The 16,451-nt window shown below is 32.5% G+C and overlaps 4 protein-coding genes and 2 non-coding genes across 8 annotated transcripts; 4 read left to right on the forward strand and 2 right to left on the reverse strand.

The window, feature by feature from the left end:
• Positions 1 to 120: 120 nt before the first annotated feature.
• LOC128387172 (protein enabled homolog) lies at positions 121 to 5,318 on the forward strand. Of its 2 annotated transcripts, XM_053346350.1 has the most exons (6): positions 121 to 284; positions 627 to 792; positions 1,445 to 2,037; positions 2,336 to 2,842; positions 3,044 to 3,174; positions 3,824 to 5,318. In XM_053346350.1, exons 1-6 carry the CDS (start codon positions 274 to 276, stop codon positions 3,847 to 3,849), a joined length of 1,434 nt encoding a protein of 477 aa, XP_053202325.1. In that variant the 5' UTR covers positions 121 to 273; the 3' UTR covers positions 3,850 to 5,318. The 2 variants fall into 2 exon arrangements, with proteins under 2 accessions (XP_053202325.1, XP_053202324.1); XM_053346349.1 differs by lacking the exon at positions 121 to 284 and having other exon boundaries at positions 598 to 792.
• A 278-nt stretch (positions 5,319 to 5,596) lies between these two features.
• LOC128387174 (derlin-1-like) lies at positions 5,597 to 7,421 on the reverse strand. Its single transcript, XM_053346353.1, has 4 exons — positions 7,002 to 7,421; positions 6,779 to 6,878; positions 6,169 to 6,412; positions 5,597 to 6,059 (listed from the first exon to the last, which is right to left on the reverse strand). Exons 1-4 carry the CDS (start codon positions 7,149 to 7,151, stop codon positions 5,813 to 5,815), a joined length of 741 nt encoding a protein of 246 aa, XP_053202328.1. The 5' UTR covers positions 7,152 to 7,421; the 3' UTR covers positions 5,597 to 5,812.
• A 90-nt stretch (positions 7,422 to 7,511) lies between these two features.
• On the forward strand, positions 7,512 to 9,808 carry LOC128387171 (apoptotic chromatin condensation inducer in the nucleus-like). Of its 2 annotated transcripts, none has more exons than XM_053346347.1 (3): positions 7,512 to 8,662; positions 8,795 to 9,078; positions 9,275 to 9,808. In XM_053346347.1, the coding sequence occupies exons 1-3, from the start codon at positions 7,759 to 7,761 to the stop codon at positions 9,626 to 9,628; spliced, it is 1,542 nt and encodes a 513-aa protein (XP_053202322.1). In that variant the 5' UTR covers positions 7,512 to 7,758; the 3' UTR covers positions 9,629 to 9,808. The 2 variants fall into 2 exon arrangements, with proteins under 2 accessions (XP_053202322.1, XP_053202323.1); XM_053346348.1 differs by having other exon boundaries at positions 9,278 to 9,808.
• Positions 9,809 to 10,770: 962 nt separating this feature from the next.
• Trnal-caa (transfer RNA leucine (anticodon CAA)) lies at positions 10,771 to 10,889 on the reverse strand. Its single transcript has 2 exons — positions 10,852 to 10,889; positions 10,771 to 10,816 (listed from the first exon to the last, which is right to left on the reverse strand). It is a non-coding gene; the product is annotated as a tRNA-Leu (tRNA).
• A 247-nt stretch (positions 10,890 to 11,136) lies between these two features.
• On the forward strand, positions 11,137 to 15,313 carry LOC128387170 (uncharacterized). Its single transcript, XM_053346346.1, has 4 exons — positions 11,137 to 12,267; positions 12,661 to 13,559; positions 14,140 to 14,268; positions 14,562 to 15,313. Exons 1-4 carry the CDS (start codon positions 12,093 to 12,095, stop codon positions 15,009 to 15,011), a joined length of 1,653 nt encoding a protein of 550 aa, XP_053202321.1. The 5' UTR covers positions 11,137 to 12,092; the 3' UTR covers positions 15,012 to 15,313.
• A 190-nt stretch (positions 15,314 to 15,503) lies between these two features.
• Positions 15,504 to 15,576, forward strand: Trnav-cac (transfer RNA valine (anticodon CAC)). The gene has a single exon. It is a non-coding gene; the product is annotated as a tRNA-Val (tRNA).
• Positions 15,577 to 16,451: the final 875 nt, after the last annotated feature.

A 16,451-nucleotide genomic window follows, 5' to 3' on the forward strand; every position in this document is an offset into this window, starting at 1 on the left:
GAGGAAGGACCAAGAAGATTCTCCGCCTCCAACCAGAAAAAGAATATTTTTCAACCAAAGAGAGAAAAAGGTTACCCCATCTGTTGGAGAAATTGTTCAATCTTCTCATTTTGTTCTCTTGTTCCTTTAGTTAGTCATCACAAAAGAGAATTCGTCTTTTTAAATTTTCTCTCTCACTGAAGCTTCATCTCTTTTTTTCTGTATCTTCATGTGTGCCCTTCCCTGTGATGGTTTAGTTTTAGATTGTAATTAAATTGTAATCATCAATTAATCATGAATCAGAGGTGAGTTGTTGATTAAAAGAGAAGAATAATTTTCTCTTGTTTCTCTGTGGCCTTTTTTTCATCTCTCATCCATTGGTTTTAATTTTTCTTCTCTTGGTTTTTTTTTCTCTCTCTCTCTCTCTCTCTCTCTTTCTCTTCCTCTCTTTTTCACTTCTGTCTATCCCCATCTTTTCTTTCTTCATCTCTTTCTTTTTCTGTTCATCATCTTTTCTTTCCATCAATTTTTTCATTTTTTTCTCTTTTTCTTCTTTTCTCTCCTTCTGATGCTACTTCTGCTTCACTTTTCATCTTCTTGCTGTACTTCCTATGCAATGTATATGTTTCCATCATGTATACATCAAGTGAGCAATCCATTACATCGGCTAGGGCGTCTGTTATGATTTACGATGAAATGAACAAAAAATGGATACCATCGGGAACTTGCTCGGGTGTCTCTAGAGTCCATATTTATCAAAATGTAATAAACAACACGTTCAGAGTTGTTGGAAGAAAACTTCAAGATCATGAGGTAATTATACTTTGATTTCTATTCTCTTTATATTATTCTTTTACTTTATCAACTTAAATCTATCATCTTAACATCTTTTATTCTTTTTTTCTCAATTCATCCCCTTTAAATTTGTTCTTTATCTCTCTCTCTCTCTCTCTCTCACTCTTGCCAATTAGTCTCTTTTCTCTGTGTTGATATTTTTTTCTCTGGTTCATTTATATACTTATATATACTTATGTTTATTTGTTTTTCTCCGACATCTATAATTCTGTTGAAGATGAAAGAAAAAGAGAAAAGAGAGAGAGAGAGAAAGAGAGATAAAATGATAACCATCTCTTCAGTACAATTACTTGAATTTTAAGCGATAATAATCATTTTTCGATTAACTCGTATGTGAATAACAGTTTCACAATCAACTGTCACCTTTGAGACTATCAAAGGTACTCTAGGTTTTTGGTAAATGCAAGCTGGACATTACCAGGCAAATATTGTCAGTAAAGTGACCAAATGTTAAGCTTAAAGTGACATTTGTTTGTTGGGCTATTTTCTTACAATCCCTTTTGTCTTGATCTTTATTTTCTTCCTCTTTCTCTTTTTTTCCCTTTATTACCTTTTCCGGATATTTTTTTCTCAATCCTTATTAAATAAATTTCTGGTCTTCTTCTTACAGGTCGTCATTAATTGTGCCATTGTTAAAGGATTAAAATATGTCACTGCGACACCAACATTCCATCAATGGAGGGATAGTAGACAAGTGTATGGTTTAAATTTTAGTAATAAAGATGATGCACAAGGTTTTGCGGAAACAATGATCCAAGTATTGGATGTTCTTAGTTCAACCAATTCAATGAATAACTCAATAATACCAAATAAGAATTCAATCATGGCTAATCATCAACAACATCCTCAACAGCAACAACAACAATCCCAACCTCAACAGCCTATGGCCCAACAACAACAACAACAACAGCCACCACAGATTCCGCAGATACCCCAACTTCCACAACAACCAATGTTACCCATGCAACCACAACCTCCTCAACCACCACCTCAACAGCAACAACAACAGCAACTCCAACAACAACATCAACAATTACAACAGTTACAACAACAGCAACAACAAGCACAGTTGCAACAATTACAACAACAGCCTGTTTATGGACATTGTGGTGGACCTGGTCCTGGACCAGGAGGTGGTGGAGGAGGAATGATTGGTCAGCCTCCCTCTGCATCGGAGTATATGCGCATAGACTTTCAACTCCGGTAAGTGAATAAAAGAAAACAGATAACAGACAAAATAGGAGGTTTCACCTTTTATAATTTTTATCATTCAAAGCGAAATATCCATAGGACTTTATTGTTTGTCCATAGAATTAATCTTGTTACTCTGTCTTTAAGCTGGAAAACAGATCAATTTATTGGAGGAAAATAAGAGAAACTGATGAAACCTAGAGAATGAGAATAAAATCAATTTATTTTGCTTAATAATAGTTCCAATTGGTTAAATTTCATTTGTTAATGAAAGATTCTCACTCTCTTTCTCCCTTTCTTCTGTTTACAGTCCGATGGTTCAACCTCCATCGACAAACTCAGTACCCCCACCACCGCCACCGCCACCACCACCACCTCCACCTCCTGGTAGCCTAATCTCAGCGGCTCCTGCACCACCACCACTTCCAGTGTCAGGAAATCAGACACCAAATGAAAAGTCTAATAATAATAATATATCTAATAATTGTATTAACAATAATAATAGTAATGCTGGTCCATTAAATTTAGCATCAGCTTTGTCAAATGTTAAACTTAAACGTACCGGTCGAGATGAAAAAGATGCTGATTCAATAAGTACCAAAAGCTCATCAGGTTCAATGGGTGTTGGTGGTATTGCCAGTATGATGGATGAAATGGCAAAAACTTTAGCACGTAGAAGAGCTCAAGCAGAGGGTATTCAAAATCAAAATGATTGCGATTCAACTACTCCGGTTGGTGAAAAACGTAATTGGGATAAAAAAGTAACTACTAACGGAAATAGTCCCAATAAGGATTCCAATGAATCAAGTCTACAAAGGTTTTAATCTTTTACTTCTTTCTCTTCCTTCCTTCCAGCTCTCTCTCTCTCTCTCTCTCTCTCTCTCCTTACTAACTCACTCACTCACTTTTTCTCTCGTTTTACCTCTCTCCTTCTATTCTTCCTCTCTATCTATCATTTATCCATTTTTATCCTTTTTTCTTATTCTGATTTGTGTCTATTTCTTTTTCTTATTTCCAGATTAAGGGCTGGTTCCTTAGACAGTGGTAACATAAACGGTATTGACCAAATAAAAATAGAACAATTGAAACAAGAAATTCTGAATGAAATAAGGCGGGAGATCACCAAATTGAAATCTGAAATAATTGATGGTATGTTAATTTTTTCCGTTTTGCTCTTGTCAGTTATCATCCGATCATCATATTTAGGAATTTTAACAGTAACACACACACATTTAAAACATTACTGTTATTTGGTATTATTTACCAGGCACACCGGATGTTTTTCAAATAAACCAGAGTGAGAAAGAGAGAGAGAGAGAGAGAGAGATTAAGAGATGATAAAGAAAGAGAGAAAAAGAGAACTGACAAACCGAAAAATTCTCCAAAAAATACCTCCGTTTTCTCATATAATGCAATTAGCTAGAAACTCAATCACTAATCAATGGTATGAGTTTCTATGATTAGAAATTGTCTCACCGAATACGATGATTACATTTAATTATTTGGTAGATTGATTGTTAATTATTAATAGTTAATCAAGGTCTTTAAATAGTTTGTATCATCTGAATCCAATTATTCTCGTGACGCTTCATGAGTGTGGTAAAAACTGATCTATCTTTCAATCTTTGTTACCCTTTTATATTTTTCTACCATTCATGGTTATCTATTTTTGATTCTGAATTTTTTATCAGCCAATAATTTGAATTGAATATTCTACATTTTTAATTGTATTGTTTTTCTTTCTTCCAATGTAAACATAAACTAATTATCGATTGTTTATTTCTTCCTCTCATTACAGCCATACGATTAGAGTTAAGGACATAAACATCATGCAAATCCACCCTTTTACTTTTTATCTTCATCAATTGCCACAACTTTACACCTTTTCCTTAACACTTCTCTCTCTCTCTCTGTCTCTCTCTCCTTACAAAACAACCAACTAGAAAAGTCCATGTATACACCCACACACACAGAGTGACAAAAACAAAAAATCACTTATCAAGTCAACTAACTACATACACAGAAACCAATCACCAAATACAAAAAAAAATAGATTATTGCCTTTGATGAATTTGTTTTTCTATTCTATTCCTATCATGGCAATGGAGATTGATCGACTCAACGGAATCTCGTTTGGTGACTGAAACCCCGATTAACCAGATAAATCATTTTTTTCTCTCTTATTTTATTTTACATCAACTTAATTTTACAACATTGATCTTCTTATGTGTGTAATCGGACCATTCCAAAGCAAAGGCAAAAAAAGCAAAGTTTGTCCACCACCAGAATAGGAGCAACACATTATCTGCGTCAATAGCATCCTCATCCTTTTTTCTCCTCATCTTCATCTTCATCAACTTCATCATCATCATCACCATCATCATCGCCATCTTCATCAACAATAATAATCACTCTGATTGTCACAACAACAAAATCTACTACTATTGAAAGGAGCAGAGAGGAGGGAGAGAAAGAGAGTAAGAAGGCTCAAACTCTTTAATCAACTCAACCACACTCACTAAAAAACAAACTGAATCAGACAGTTTTTTTCACCATTTTCATTGATTCCCAGTCATTTTTAATTTCAAAGGGAACCTTTGATTTATCACCTTCCTGTTTGAATGCTATCTCATTTTCCCCGTCAATATACTTATAGATTTATGAATATATTTCTCTTCCTCTCTCCTTTCTCCTCTTGTCTCTCTTTCTCTCATCTTCCTTTTCCTCCTTCTTTTTCTGATATTGGAACTAATATAAATTCACTCAATTGTAACTGTTCCGATGGCTCACAATTTTAGAGGAGTTTAAAACAAGTCAAATTACTACAAATTATTATTAATAATTTCATGAGATACCAGAAAACGAGAAAACGAGAGCTAGAGAGAGATAGAGAGATAGACCAGAGGAAACAGAGAAAAAAGAAAATCAAACTGAGAATTTTGATCTTCTCCTTTGCTAAAATTACTTTTGAGAAACAAAAGATCGCCAGCAAACGAATTAATACTTATTTCGAGTAATCACTTTAGGCTGTAAGAACTTTTTCTTCGCTCCTCATCATCCTCATCTTCTTCCTAACTCTTTCCCCATCTCATCTTCTTCTCTCCAACTTATTCTTTCTTAAAACAAAAAAATCATTTTCTTCTATTTCTCATTCTAAAGAAACCATTTTTTTGCATCCTTGTACTTTGCATTACAGTCAACAAACAAAAAATTATAATAATTAATAATATTAATTTGTACGCATCATCCATTGTGAAGGAAATATTATAAATATAACAATTTAGCTTCGATAATTATTGTTTTTCTTTCTTTCCGAGGTAATCATATACTCTCAGGTTAATTTAACTAATCAATCGGTTATATTGGTCGTTTTTATGAGCAAATTAATTCAACTCACTTGAAGTAATTAATGTTAATCATTAATTACACTTTCATGGTTACAGTTATATAATAACAATGATTGATTTCAAGATATTTTGGAAATGGAAAAGATAAAATCTTGAAATTTGATGAGTTTGATCATTACCTTTGTTTTTCATGAATCAACTTTTTCATAACTAATTTGATGATGTTAGTTGATTAATATCAATAAGATTTGTTAATTATTTCATATATTTTGTTTGTTTTTTGCACAAAATGTTTCTGATTTCTGGTGATGTTTTTATCAGCATCGAATCGCCTTTGAAAATTAGCTTAATCGTGTTGAATTTACATAGAACAATTTATGTATTTATGGACTTGGCCATTGTTGGCAAATTTAATTGGTTAGGTGAATAGATTTATGAAGTTAATATCCTCCTCCGAGGGTAAAACCTCTGCCCCAATTGTGTCCTCTTGCTGTGGGCCTTTGTTGTTGCTGTTGTTGGGTTGGTGGGACATAAGTAAATCCACCAACTCGATTTTGAATATTGGGAAAATAGTCATAAAGTATTGAAGGTACTCCAATTAACTCAACTCCATTTTCAGCAGGATATTTGACCATCGTATAATAGTAAAGATGACCAATTACTATACCAATGATCTCGAACATTACACTAATAAGATTTAAAGAGGAAAAGAAAAATTAATGTTTCTAATTTGATAAGTTATAATAATCATAATCGAAATGAAATATGAAATCGATTAAGTTTCATTTTTGTTTACCTTCCACCCATGAGCATATTAAATCCGAGTAGAACCCATGGTAAGTACATTGCTTTTACTCTGATACCGAACCAAAATGAAACAATTTGCTCCTTGTTAAATTGACACCAAATATAAAGAACAGATAAAACCATTGAATCCATAAGAAGGTAAATACTGAAAAAATAACCAAATATTACAGACCAAATCCAATTGAATATCAATAAGAAAAGATAATCAGCTGGTTTCGATGCAAACTCGGGACCTGAAATAGAATTTAAAAAAGAGAGATAAATTAATTCAATGTCAACATTTAAGAGTTGAAAATTAAAGCGAATGATAAACATATTGTCAATCAATTCATTTATGAAGATATCACTATTTCTATAATATTGACATTCTAATGGTAGATTGATATTTCATGCGACAAATATAATATGACTTGGAAATTTTTGGAAAAGGATGAAACTTTTTTCCAGTACGAGAAAAGGCAAAATATGAGTAAACGTTTCGGTTAATGAAAACAGCTGATTGTTGACATAATCAAGTTTTCTTTCATTTAATCGTGATAATCCTTGTAGAAATTGATAGAAAAATGAGAAAACCATTGGAGATCCAATGAGAAACAAACCTGTTTCAAGTCGTAATGAGTAATGGTAAAGAAAATAGAGATTCATAAGGTAATGAAATCCCGTTGGGTAATAAAATGTAGCTGTAAAGGGCCTCCAAAGCTAAAGAGGAAAAAGAGAAGAGAAAATGGTAAAAAAACTATAATAATCAAAACCATATTAAGACAATAAAAGAATAAAGGAAAAAAAGAATTGAAAAAAATTCTATTCTCCAATGATTCTTACCTGAAGTTGAGTAATAAATTGTGGAGTCAACATGACAGACATTGGCGAGAAGAGACCAAATTTTCCGACGATGGGAAAAGCGACAGACAACCCAAGCCAACATCTAGTAAATCTTGGTAAACTATCAAACCATTGAATTATCTCTGACATGATGAATGAAAGGCAAAATTGTGTCCAAAATCAGTTAATCAAAATTAAGATGAAACAAGAAACAAACAAAAAAAAACCGAAAACCAATCAACGGAAATACAAAAAGAAAAGGAAACACAATCACAGAAGAAAAATGTGTAACCTTTAATCACACAGAAGAAAACCCAAGATAATCAGTAAGAAATTAGATCAATCAAAAGGGTATTCCAATGAAATTAAATTGAAAAGGTTAAATTTAATTTAATCACAGACAATTAATGTAATCAAAACATAAAAAGATTAAAAAAAAAACTGATGATCTGTTTTAACTCAATTCTAATTCTTTTGAACAACAGATGGCGCTCCAAACGTTGTATTTTCTTTTCTATTTTCAAGTAATGAAATTTTTCCTCACATGTTAATTATCATCTAAAGTAAATTAATTTATTAATTGTGATGTTATTTGACTTCTAGTTTTTGTTTTAATTTGTTCATCATAGTGTAAGGAATCGGTTGACATCTCAATTGTTGACATTTAACTAGCGTATTATCGGTTAATTATTGGGTTTAATTTGAAAGATAAAGAGTAACCAAAAGGTAGCGGCTGCTATACTTACCTTTCACAAGCATGGCTACCGAGTCTACCACCTTAGAGGGATCAGAGAAAACTGGAGATACATCACCTGTAACCACCGATGTACCAACTTTAACAGCTACCATAACCACCACCCCGACGCCAACAATAACACCTACTACACAAGGAGCAACAGTAACTGGTGGTGGTGGTGGTGGCGGTGCACCACCTTCAGAGACAACATCCAATATACTCTTTATCCGTAATTTGGTTCGACCTTTCACCTTGGTAAGGTTAAAGGAACTTTTAGAGAAAACTGGTAAACTGGTTGAGGATCAATTTTGGATTGATAAGATAAAGTCAAAGTGTTATGCTACGTATGAAAAGATAGAGGATGCAATACAAACTCGTGAAACACTTCATGGTATTTCTTGGCCTGATGCTAATCCTAAAAAATTGATTATTGAATTTGCTACACCGGAAGAGTTAGAGTATCATCTCAATTTGGATAAAAACCCGCCATCATCTTCATCTGTACCTTTACAACAACAACAACAACAACAATCTTCAGCTCAACCTTTATCATCATCATCTTCACGCGCTCGAACTTATTCAACTAAACAAGATAATTTAAATGAATTGAAAGAGAGCAGTAAAAAAGAGATTATTAATGAGAAATTCGATGCTGTCATTAGAAGAGGTAAGTTGGAGAAATTAGATCAAGGTTCATCAAAAGATTTGAAAGAGAGTAATAAGCAAGATCGGGCTGATAAATCAGAGAGAGAAAAGAGACCTATTAGAGAATGGGATAAAGAGAAATTTTCTCATAATGATCAACCAGCAGAAGAGATAATCTCACCTAATAAAAAGAAAAGAGCAAATAGTGCCAGTCCAGAAGCTAAGGGAAGACGAAACAGAGACGCCCAACAACATAGAGAAAAAAATCGTATTCATAAAGGTAAGAATGAAGCATAGATTAGAAAAGAAAAAAGAAAATCTAAAATTCGATCAATTTTTCTCATCTGTCATCTTCGATTTTGTTCGTTTTTCTTTCTTTTACCCTTTAACTTCCCCTCTTTTCCTCTTATAGAGTCCGAAGAGGGTGATGGTAACTTAGCACATAAGGACGATAATGCCGGTGAACATGAATCACCGGCTAAACTTCTGGATGATCTCTACAAGAAAACCAAAGCAACGCCATGTATTTATTGGTTACCACTAGATGAGGATCAAGCCAAAAAACGAGCCGAATTAAGAGCTGAAAATTTAAAGAAAAGAGAAGAGGAAATGGCAGCTAGAGAAGCTACACGTAAAAGTCGATTAGAGAAGCAACAAAGGCAAAGACGAAGGACTCCACCTCCGTACGAGCGCAGGGTAAGTCAATCATATAGGAGAATGAAAGGAAAATAATCATATGATCAACCCTAGTGAAAGAACATGTAATCGTATTTGATATGAAATACGCGCCAATCCTTTGATCTTTAATATTTTTTTCATTCTCATGTTGATTCTTTTTTTGGTTCTCTTTTAACCCTTCATATTTTCACTTTTTTTTTCTTAAATTCGATAGCAGGAAAGAAGTCCAGTTGCATACAAGGGAAGAGAACCTGCTTTCAATCGTCGAGCTGGTCCTGGTCGGGGATCTTATTCAGGTAGAAGAAGTCAACCCTCTCGGCTTCGTGATAGAAGGAGTCGAAGTCGTTCATCGTCTGTATCTAGATCACGTTCACGTAGCCGATCCTACTCAAGATCCAGAACGCGAAGCTCATCCAGATCAAGATCTCGTTCTGTTGCTCGTAAACGTAGTCGCTCACGAGTCTCTAGAAGTCCTAGAAGAAACGGAGCCAACTATGTAAGAAGAAGCAGCAGATCAAGAAGTCGAAGTCCTCCCCCTAAACGCATGGTCTCTCCACGTCGAAGATAAATCTATAAGAAAAACGAAATTTCTGCTCCTTCTCTTCGCTTCATCTCTTTTTTCGTCTCACTCTCTCCTCGATGTCTCTTTCCGTCAATTCAGTTCCCGCGTCTGCTTTATTTCTTCTCTCTCTCTCTCTCTCTCTCTCTCTCTCTCTCTCTCTCTTACTCTCTCTCTCTATTTCTCTCTTCCCAATCTTGCTTAGGACCAATTCTTTGTTTAGGTCTCTCTCAACTCTCAAGATATATTTCCTTTCTCTCATTCAACACTCATGTCACATTCTCATCAAAAATTATTTAGCTAATCCACACACTGAAGAAAGAAAGAAAAATAATTCAACTTTACAATCCCTTTATAATTTCATCTTCGAAAGTTCATCTCTTTATATAAACTCACACACAAACACACGAAACACTTACATCCACATCATACAGTAACAACAACAACAACAAACATCTATCAACAAATGATAAACAACAACAAAAACAACAATTGCATAAACATACACTAAATTAGTTGGAAAACACATGAATTAATTATCATTTCGATGAATTGAATCAAGTAAATTAAGCTAAAGATGAAAGCTACACATTGACTTTTGAATGATAAAATAAAGTGGTAAACAATTTGATACTACAATCAACACCAAAAACAACAACATCAACAAATAAAAACCACCAACATTAAAATTGACAACAATTAATAGAAAACAAAACTCAATCCTAATTGAAGTTAAATGACAACATTTTCAATCAATATTAAAGTAAATCTTTTAATAATAAATAGTAACTATCATTCCAGTTGAAAATTAATTTCCAATACTAAGTGTTGGCTAATAATCCAGAAAAAGCTTCATGAACAATAAGAAAAACAAGTAAACTGAACAAAAAAAACAAAAGAAATTTAATTAACCATCTAATAGATGAAAATAATGCACAATCAATTATCGCAAGTTAATTGTCGATTATAGTTAATTGGTAAACTAATTAGACTCCACGTTTCGAACAGCAGACTCGTATAATTGTTTTTCTAAATCATCTTGAAATCGGAGTCGGAGGCTTAAAGGCTTTGAAAGAGCCAAATTAGTCGAGATCATAATTGGAACAATTTGATCAACTGATTTGGAACTTTTGTCAAAAGAAAAAAATATTTGTCAGCAGTGGGGTTCGAACCCACGCACACATACGTGTACCAGATCGCTCACAATCTCAGAGATGAGATAAGAAGTTAATCTTGAGTCTGGCGCCTTAGACCGCTCGGCCATACTGACGAACTGAAATTCTGTCTCTTATTTTGCATGCAAAACTTGCAAATGATTTTCATCCAAGAATCAGAATAAACAATCAACATTTTCGATGATCAATTAATTTCTAGGAATCTTTTTCACTTCTATTGATGATCTAAATTTGTTCTCTCTCTTTCTCTGAGTTTGTGGTGGTTCTTAAATCGAAATTGAAATGACTAGAACGAAGAAAATTGTATCAACTATTAATATTAATTTCCAAGTTCGACTTGAGTTTTAATCTTATTCTTATTTTTATGATGAAAGATAATTAACATTAGAACGATGAAATGATGATCCATAATTACGGTTAATGTTACAATTGTTTTTCTTCTTGGTTCTTCAATTGATTTTCTATTATAGTAAATTAGTTAACTGTGAGAATTATGATTCTGCTCTAATCAGAATAATCGATTAGAATCTCTTTTTTCTTCTTCTTCTCATCTTTGATGATAATCAAATCTTAATTTTGATTGATAAAAACGCTGAAATTTTATATATCATATGAATTTTCCCGTTGATCTATTATCTGATACTTGGAAGATAATGATTATCATTCCCTGGTGATGATAAGCATGATGATTATGAATCTGTTTGAAACAAAAAACAACAGCAAAGGTAAAAACTACCATGGAAACATAATAAACAAGAAATGAAATAATAATCATCATTATCATCATCATCATCGATGATATAAATAAGGTTAAGAAGGTAAATACATAAATTGTTCAGTGTTAGGAATTGACTTGCTGTTAAATTGTTGTTATATTCAATTAATGGGAAAGTTGCTCATCAATATGCTCGAGTATCTGTATTGAGTTAATTGTTATAATCAAAAGTGTTACAGTTTAATATATTGAACAGTTGATCTACTGGAATTATTAAATGACAAGTTTGTAACATTATCCTTGATTGTTGATGATTATCTGTTGATTTTGTTTCTTTATTGTGATTCTAATGGGGATGATAATTAATAGGCTACTAAATTGATTGGATTTGGAAGGAGGAGATAATTAACTAATTGGGGTATTGATAATGAATAATTAAAAGCTTCTGATGTAATGATTTAAAATCTTTTAAAGTGATTTAGTTTATTAGCGATTCTAATTACATTGATCAATTTAAATTTCTCAGTTAAGTTTGTTTACTTGGTCCTTTTCATCGTGTTAATTGTTTTAACTGTTAATTGTTATGGCTGGAGTTATCTCATTACCTTCACAACCTCCACCACAAACACCACCACCACCACCACCACGATCACCACCAATTCCTTGTGAATCAATTGAAAAAGTTGATTATGATGTCGATTATTTCACTCGATTATCCCGACGGATTCAAGATGGATTCAAAGATGATATTGATCGAGGTAAGTTTTTTAATTCAGTTATCCCATGAATCCAAATTTAAGTTAATCAATCCACAGAAATTACTACAAGAGGATTGAATTAAATCGTCATGACAATTATCAATGAGCTCGATTGTCATAATTGATCTGTTTCTATTTAGAGATCGTTGTTAATATTAATCGTACGATAGTTGACTCAAAACAATTGCTTAATTGTTGGCCAGCAATTTACTTGTTTGTTTGTTGATTGTCTTGATATTTAACTCGATTTGTATTTGCAAGAAAATTATTTCGTATGAAATTAAATTGATTTTATTAGATGAAAATATAGAGAGAAGTTGATTAACTTATGATGAGTTGATTTAAATTATATTACGTTGGGTTAATTTGGTTTAAATTGTTACACGTTCACAGAGGTATTCACGAAAACGATATTACAACAAACCCGTGGTTTAGAATTGAAACTTTCTGGTCACAAATATCCATCGACTTGTATCCAATGGGTCATCGAGAATACAACTGATTGTGCCATTATAAAGTCGCTTGCATTGGCCTTTTACCCGAAGGGATTAGATCCAAATTGTTTAACTAATCAACATACAAGTAGAGTGGTTCAGTTACTCTTGGAAGCGGCATTGAAAATCCTTTCCAATGAGTTTACCTTTAATGGTCATAAAGCCGAGGAACCAACTCGACACGGTAAATGGACTGAACAATTTATCGCTGGCTATTCACAATTCATACTTATCCATATGGATAAAATGTTAGCCGATGGTAACGGAACCCATGTCATGATTACCGTTATTGAAGCTCTTGGTGGAGTTCGTATTGGTCGACATTGGTCTCGAAAGACAATCGGATTTGCACTTAAATCATCAATCAACACGGAACTTGAAAAGGATAATGTTATCGCCGAGTTACCTGTTAGTTTTACCAAATTGTTGATAAAAATGGCCAAACATTTGATCGTAATTAGACCCGATAGAGATTTAAAAGAGATTATTTTAGGACGTGGGACAACATTGATCCAGAATTTATTATTCATTCTAAAGGTTCGAATACCTGAAATTTGCCAATATTCAGTTAAACGTTTAGTTTATATTATTTTCTCAACGGAGGAAAATAAATTTGCCATAACAACCAATTCGGCCTCCGCTTACCTGGTTGAAGCAATAATGCTCGTTTGTTCACAACACCGACTCACCCAATTGTGGGACAGGTACTTAAAGGGTAAACTAATGGAGATGTGGAAAGATGATATCGCTAATTTTGTGGTTCAACGATTAATTGATGCGGTTCAAGATATTAACTTGGTAAATCAACATATTCTTATTACTAATAATATAATCAATTCCATGTCACTTTCTATCACCTTCTCAATGCTCTTTATCTTGATCCTTTTCGAACTCTGTTTTTTTATTTTCTCTCTCTCTCTCTCTCTTCTCTCTTTAACATATCGATCAATTAACTAACTATTAACACCATCGAAAATTAATCCACTAGAACATTTAATAGAAACAAACACGAGTCAAAGGAAAGAAATAAACAAAGTGACACTTAGCTCGTTATCTTTCCCTGTGGCTCAGTTTCTGTTCATATTTCACATGGTAAATTTGTTCAATTATCTACCATTAGTATTATCCCTTATTTTCCTCTTGTTTACCTTGTATCACACTTAATTTCTATTGTTAATTGTTAATATTCTTCTTCTTCTTCTTCTTCATTTATTATTCTTATTCTTATTACACTGGATTAATTATGAATCTTCACTTGTGGTGATACAAATAATTTCTTCAAATCTACTCGACAATATTTTCCTTTCTTCAAACTTTTCTTTGTTCGTTGTTATTAATTGATATTTTTCATTTCGCTGATTGTTTATCACTAATTTAGTTCAAGGGTATTTGTGATGAAATTTTCCCTGAATTGAGAAATGTTTTCTCCTACAATCGAGCTGGAATTGGTGTTTGCCTCGCCAAGGCGAGCATACGATTTACCTCAATGCAAGAACCTTTCATAAATGTAAGTTATCATTAATAGACCATTATTATTATCAGAGTAAATTGTTTATTTAAGTGTGGTAATTAACTTGTTGATAAATTTGCATATGTAAATTTCATCAAACAATCAAATGTCATTTCTAATGTAAACTGTGAACGTGTCTAAGAATTATGATAATATTGATCATCTTAATGATGATGATCAAATATACTTGGATTGGTTATTTGTGACGGATTGATTCAACTCTAATTGTTATCAAATCTTGATTTTTTTTTCTTTCTTTTTCAATTATTATCATTATCCTTATTGGATAGGCTTTAATGAGAGCATTTAATTGTGAGGATAAACAAGATCTCTTGGTTCCTTTGATGTTATTTGGTGATTCGAAACATCGTCGATCACTTTGGCTTCATGGTTCTCTGATGTTACAATACATTTTTCGATACGAAGATCCGTACAAAGTGTCCAAAAGTCTTTTATCTCTTGAGCCACAGCGTTTATTTGATATTTATTCGGATAAAAGTGGAAGTCATGTAATCGATTGTTTTCTTAAATCGGATAATGTTACAGAGAAATTGAAAGCACAATTTAACGAGAAGATTAAATCATATTCCATTGAAGAGTTTCCATTTACTGGTAGACGATCCTATTCACGATTCTCTAGAAGTCCCAGAAGAAACGGAGTCAACTATATAAGAAGAAGCAGCAGATCAAGAAGTCGAAGTCCTCCCTCTAAGCGAATGGTCTCTCCACGTCGAAGATAAATTCCATACAAACAATACACACAGAATCACGAATTTCTCCTCTAATATCTTTAAATTTTTCTCTTTCACTCCCTTGATTTCGTCCATCCAACTTTACAATCTCTCTGAAAGTTCATCTCTTTATATATATAAACACAAATCCCTCTCAAAATCCACTCTCACACAAAGAAAAAAACATCAATATCAACAAACCATTACAACCAAAACTAAATTGTTGACATACAATTAATAGGAAACAAAACTCAATCCCAATTGAAGTTAAATGACAACAATTTCAATCATTATTAAAAAGTGAATCTTTTACTAACAAACAATAATTTTCATTGCAAAAACTAATTTCCAATACCAAAGGTAGTCTCATATCCTGATCCAAAAAAACTTCAATTGAAATGAGAAGAAAACAAATTAACGACAAATTCAAATGACCAAAAGTAACAATCAAATTGATTCAAAAAACAATTAGTCAACAATTAGCGCACATTTAATAATCTCGGTTCCGTAGTGTAGTGGTTATCACGTTTGCTTCACACGCAAAAGGTCCCCGGTTCGAACCCGGGCGGAGCCAATCGAAAATTTTTTCGAATTTTTTTCCCCTCTCATTCCGATCGATTTGAAGTTCTAATGATTGAGAAAAGTTTTTGATCTCATTGATTCAATTAAAGATCAGAAATAAACTATTAACACATTTATATTGGAAGTCGAGAAAAATTTAATCAATGAGAAACACTTACGATGAACAATCAAATCGTAAATGTAAACAATTAACTTGTCAGCTATTCTGATTTCTGAAAATTAATCAATGAGAATTTAATTGTAAAATTTGATCGACTTTGGAAATCATCGTTATTAATACTTCTAAATTGTTGTAACTACGATGGACGATTAATTAATCAATTGGAGGCTCAGTTTGATTTTCAGGTTTGATTGTTGCTACACCTTAGGTTTTAACGACAATTTAATTGTTAACAATTAAGGAAGAATCAATTGAATGATTGGAATGAAAAAGAAATGGATTAACTTTTGATTCTCATTGTTGATTAGTGGAACAATTTAATATTATTATTATTAATAAAGGAATTGAATTGAATTAAATTGACTCATCGATTTTATCATTAATGTATCAGGTAACGGGGAATCATTGACAATTTATTAATGATGATTATCATTCCCAGTGAAATAAATACATTAATATAATTTAATTGTAGGTCAAAAATTGTATCATCATTAAAGTAAATCAAGCAACAACAATAAAATCAATACTTAATTGTATTCATTTGATTAGATGTGAAGACAAATCAATCAAAAAAAGTTAATCTATTGGATATTTAAGATTGAATCATTTAACAATCAAGTAAATGATGTTAATTGTTAATCGTTAACCTGAATTGTTACATTAAAAGAAGAACCAAAAAAAAATGATTCAGTTTAATTTCACAATAA

Source organism: Panonychus citri, unplaced genomic scaffold, assembly GCF_014898815.1.
Source record: "Panonychus citri isolate SS breed McGregor unplaced genomic scaffold, ASM1489881v1 Contig00077, whole genome shotgun sequence".
NCBI classification, from domain to species: Eukaryota; Metazoa; Arthropoda; class Arachnida; order Trombidiformes; family Tetranychidae; genus Panonychus; species Panonychus citri.

Coding starts and splice junctions, on each gene's coding strand:
- LOC128387174 (XM_053346353.1), bottom strand. CDS start 7,151: ATGTCAGAGATAATTCAATGGTTTGATAGTTTACCAAGATTTACTAGA. Junction 6,879..7,001: donor AATTTATTACTCAACTTCAG/GTAAGAATCATT, acceptor TTTCCTCTTTAG/CTTTGGAGGCCCTTTACAGC. Junction 6,413..6,778: donor CTCATTACGACTTGAAACAG/GTTTGTTTCTCA, acceptor ATTCTATTTCAG/GTCCCGAGTTTGCATCGAAA.
- LOC128387171 (XM_053346347.1), top strand. CDS start 7,759: ATGGCTACCGAGTCTACCACCTTAGAGGGATCAGAGAAAACTGGAGAT. Junction 8,663..8,794: donor AAAAAATCGTATTCATAAAG/GTAAGAATGAAG, acceptor TTCCTCTTATAG/AGTCCGAAGAGGGTGATGGT. Junction 9,079..9,274: donor CACCTCCGTACGAGCGCAGG/GTAAGTCAATCA, acceptor TAAATTCGATAG/CAGGAAAGAAGTCCAGTTGC.
- LOC128387172 (XM_053346349.1), top strand. CDS start 613: ATGTATACATCAAGTGAGCAATCCATTACATCGGCTAGGGCGTCTGTT. Junction 793..1,444: donor GAAAACTTCAAGATCATGAG/GTAATTATACTT, acceptor TTCTTCTTACAG/GTCGTCATTAATTGTGCCAT. Junction 3,175..3,823: donor GAAATCTGAAATAATTGATG/GTATGTTAATTT, acceptor CTCTCATTACAG/CCATACGATTAGAGTTAAGG.
- LOC128387170 (XM_053346346.1), top strand. CDS start 12,093: ATGGCTGGAGTTATCTCATTACCTTCACAACCTCCACCACAAACACCA. Junction 13,560..14,139: donor CGGTTCAAGATATTAACTTG/GTAAATCAACAT, acceptor TCACTAATTTAG/TTCAAGGGTATTTGTGATGA. Junction 14,269..14,561: donor TGCAAGAACCTTTCATAAAT/GTAAGTTATCAT, acceptor CTTATTGGATAG/GCTTTAATGAGAGCATTTAA.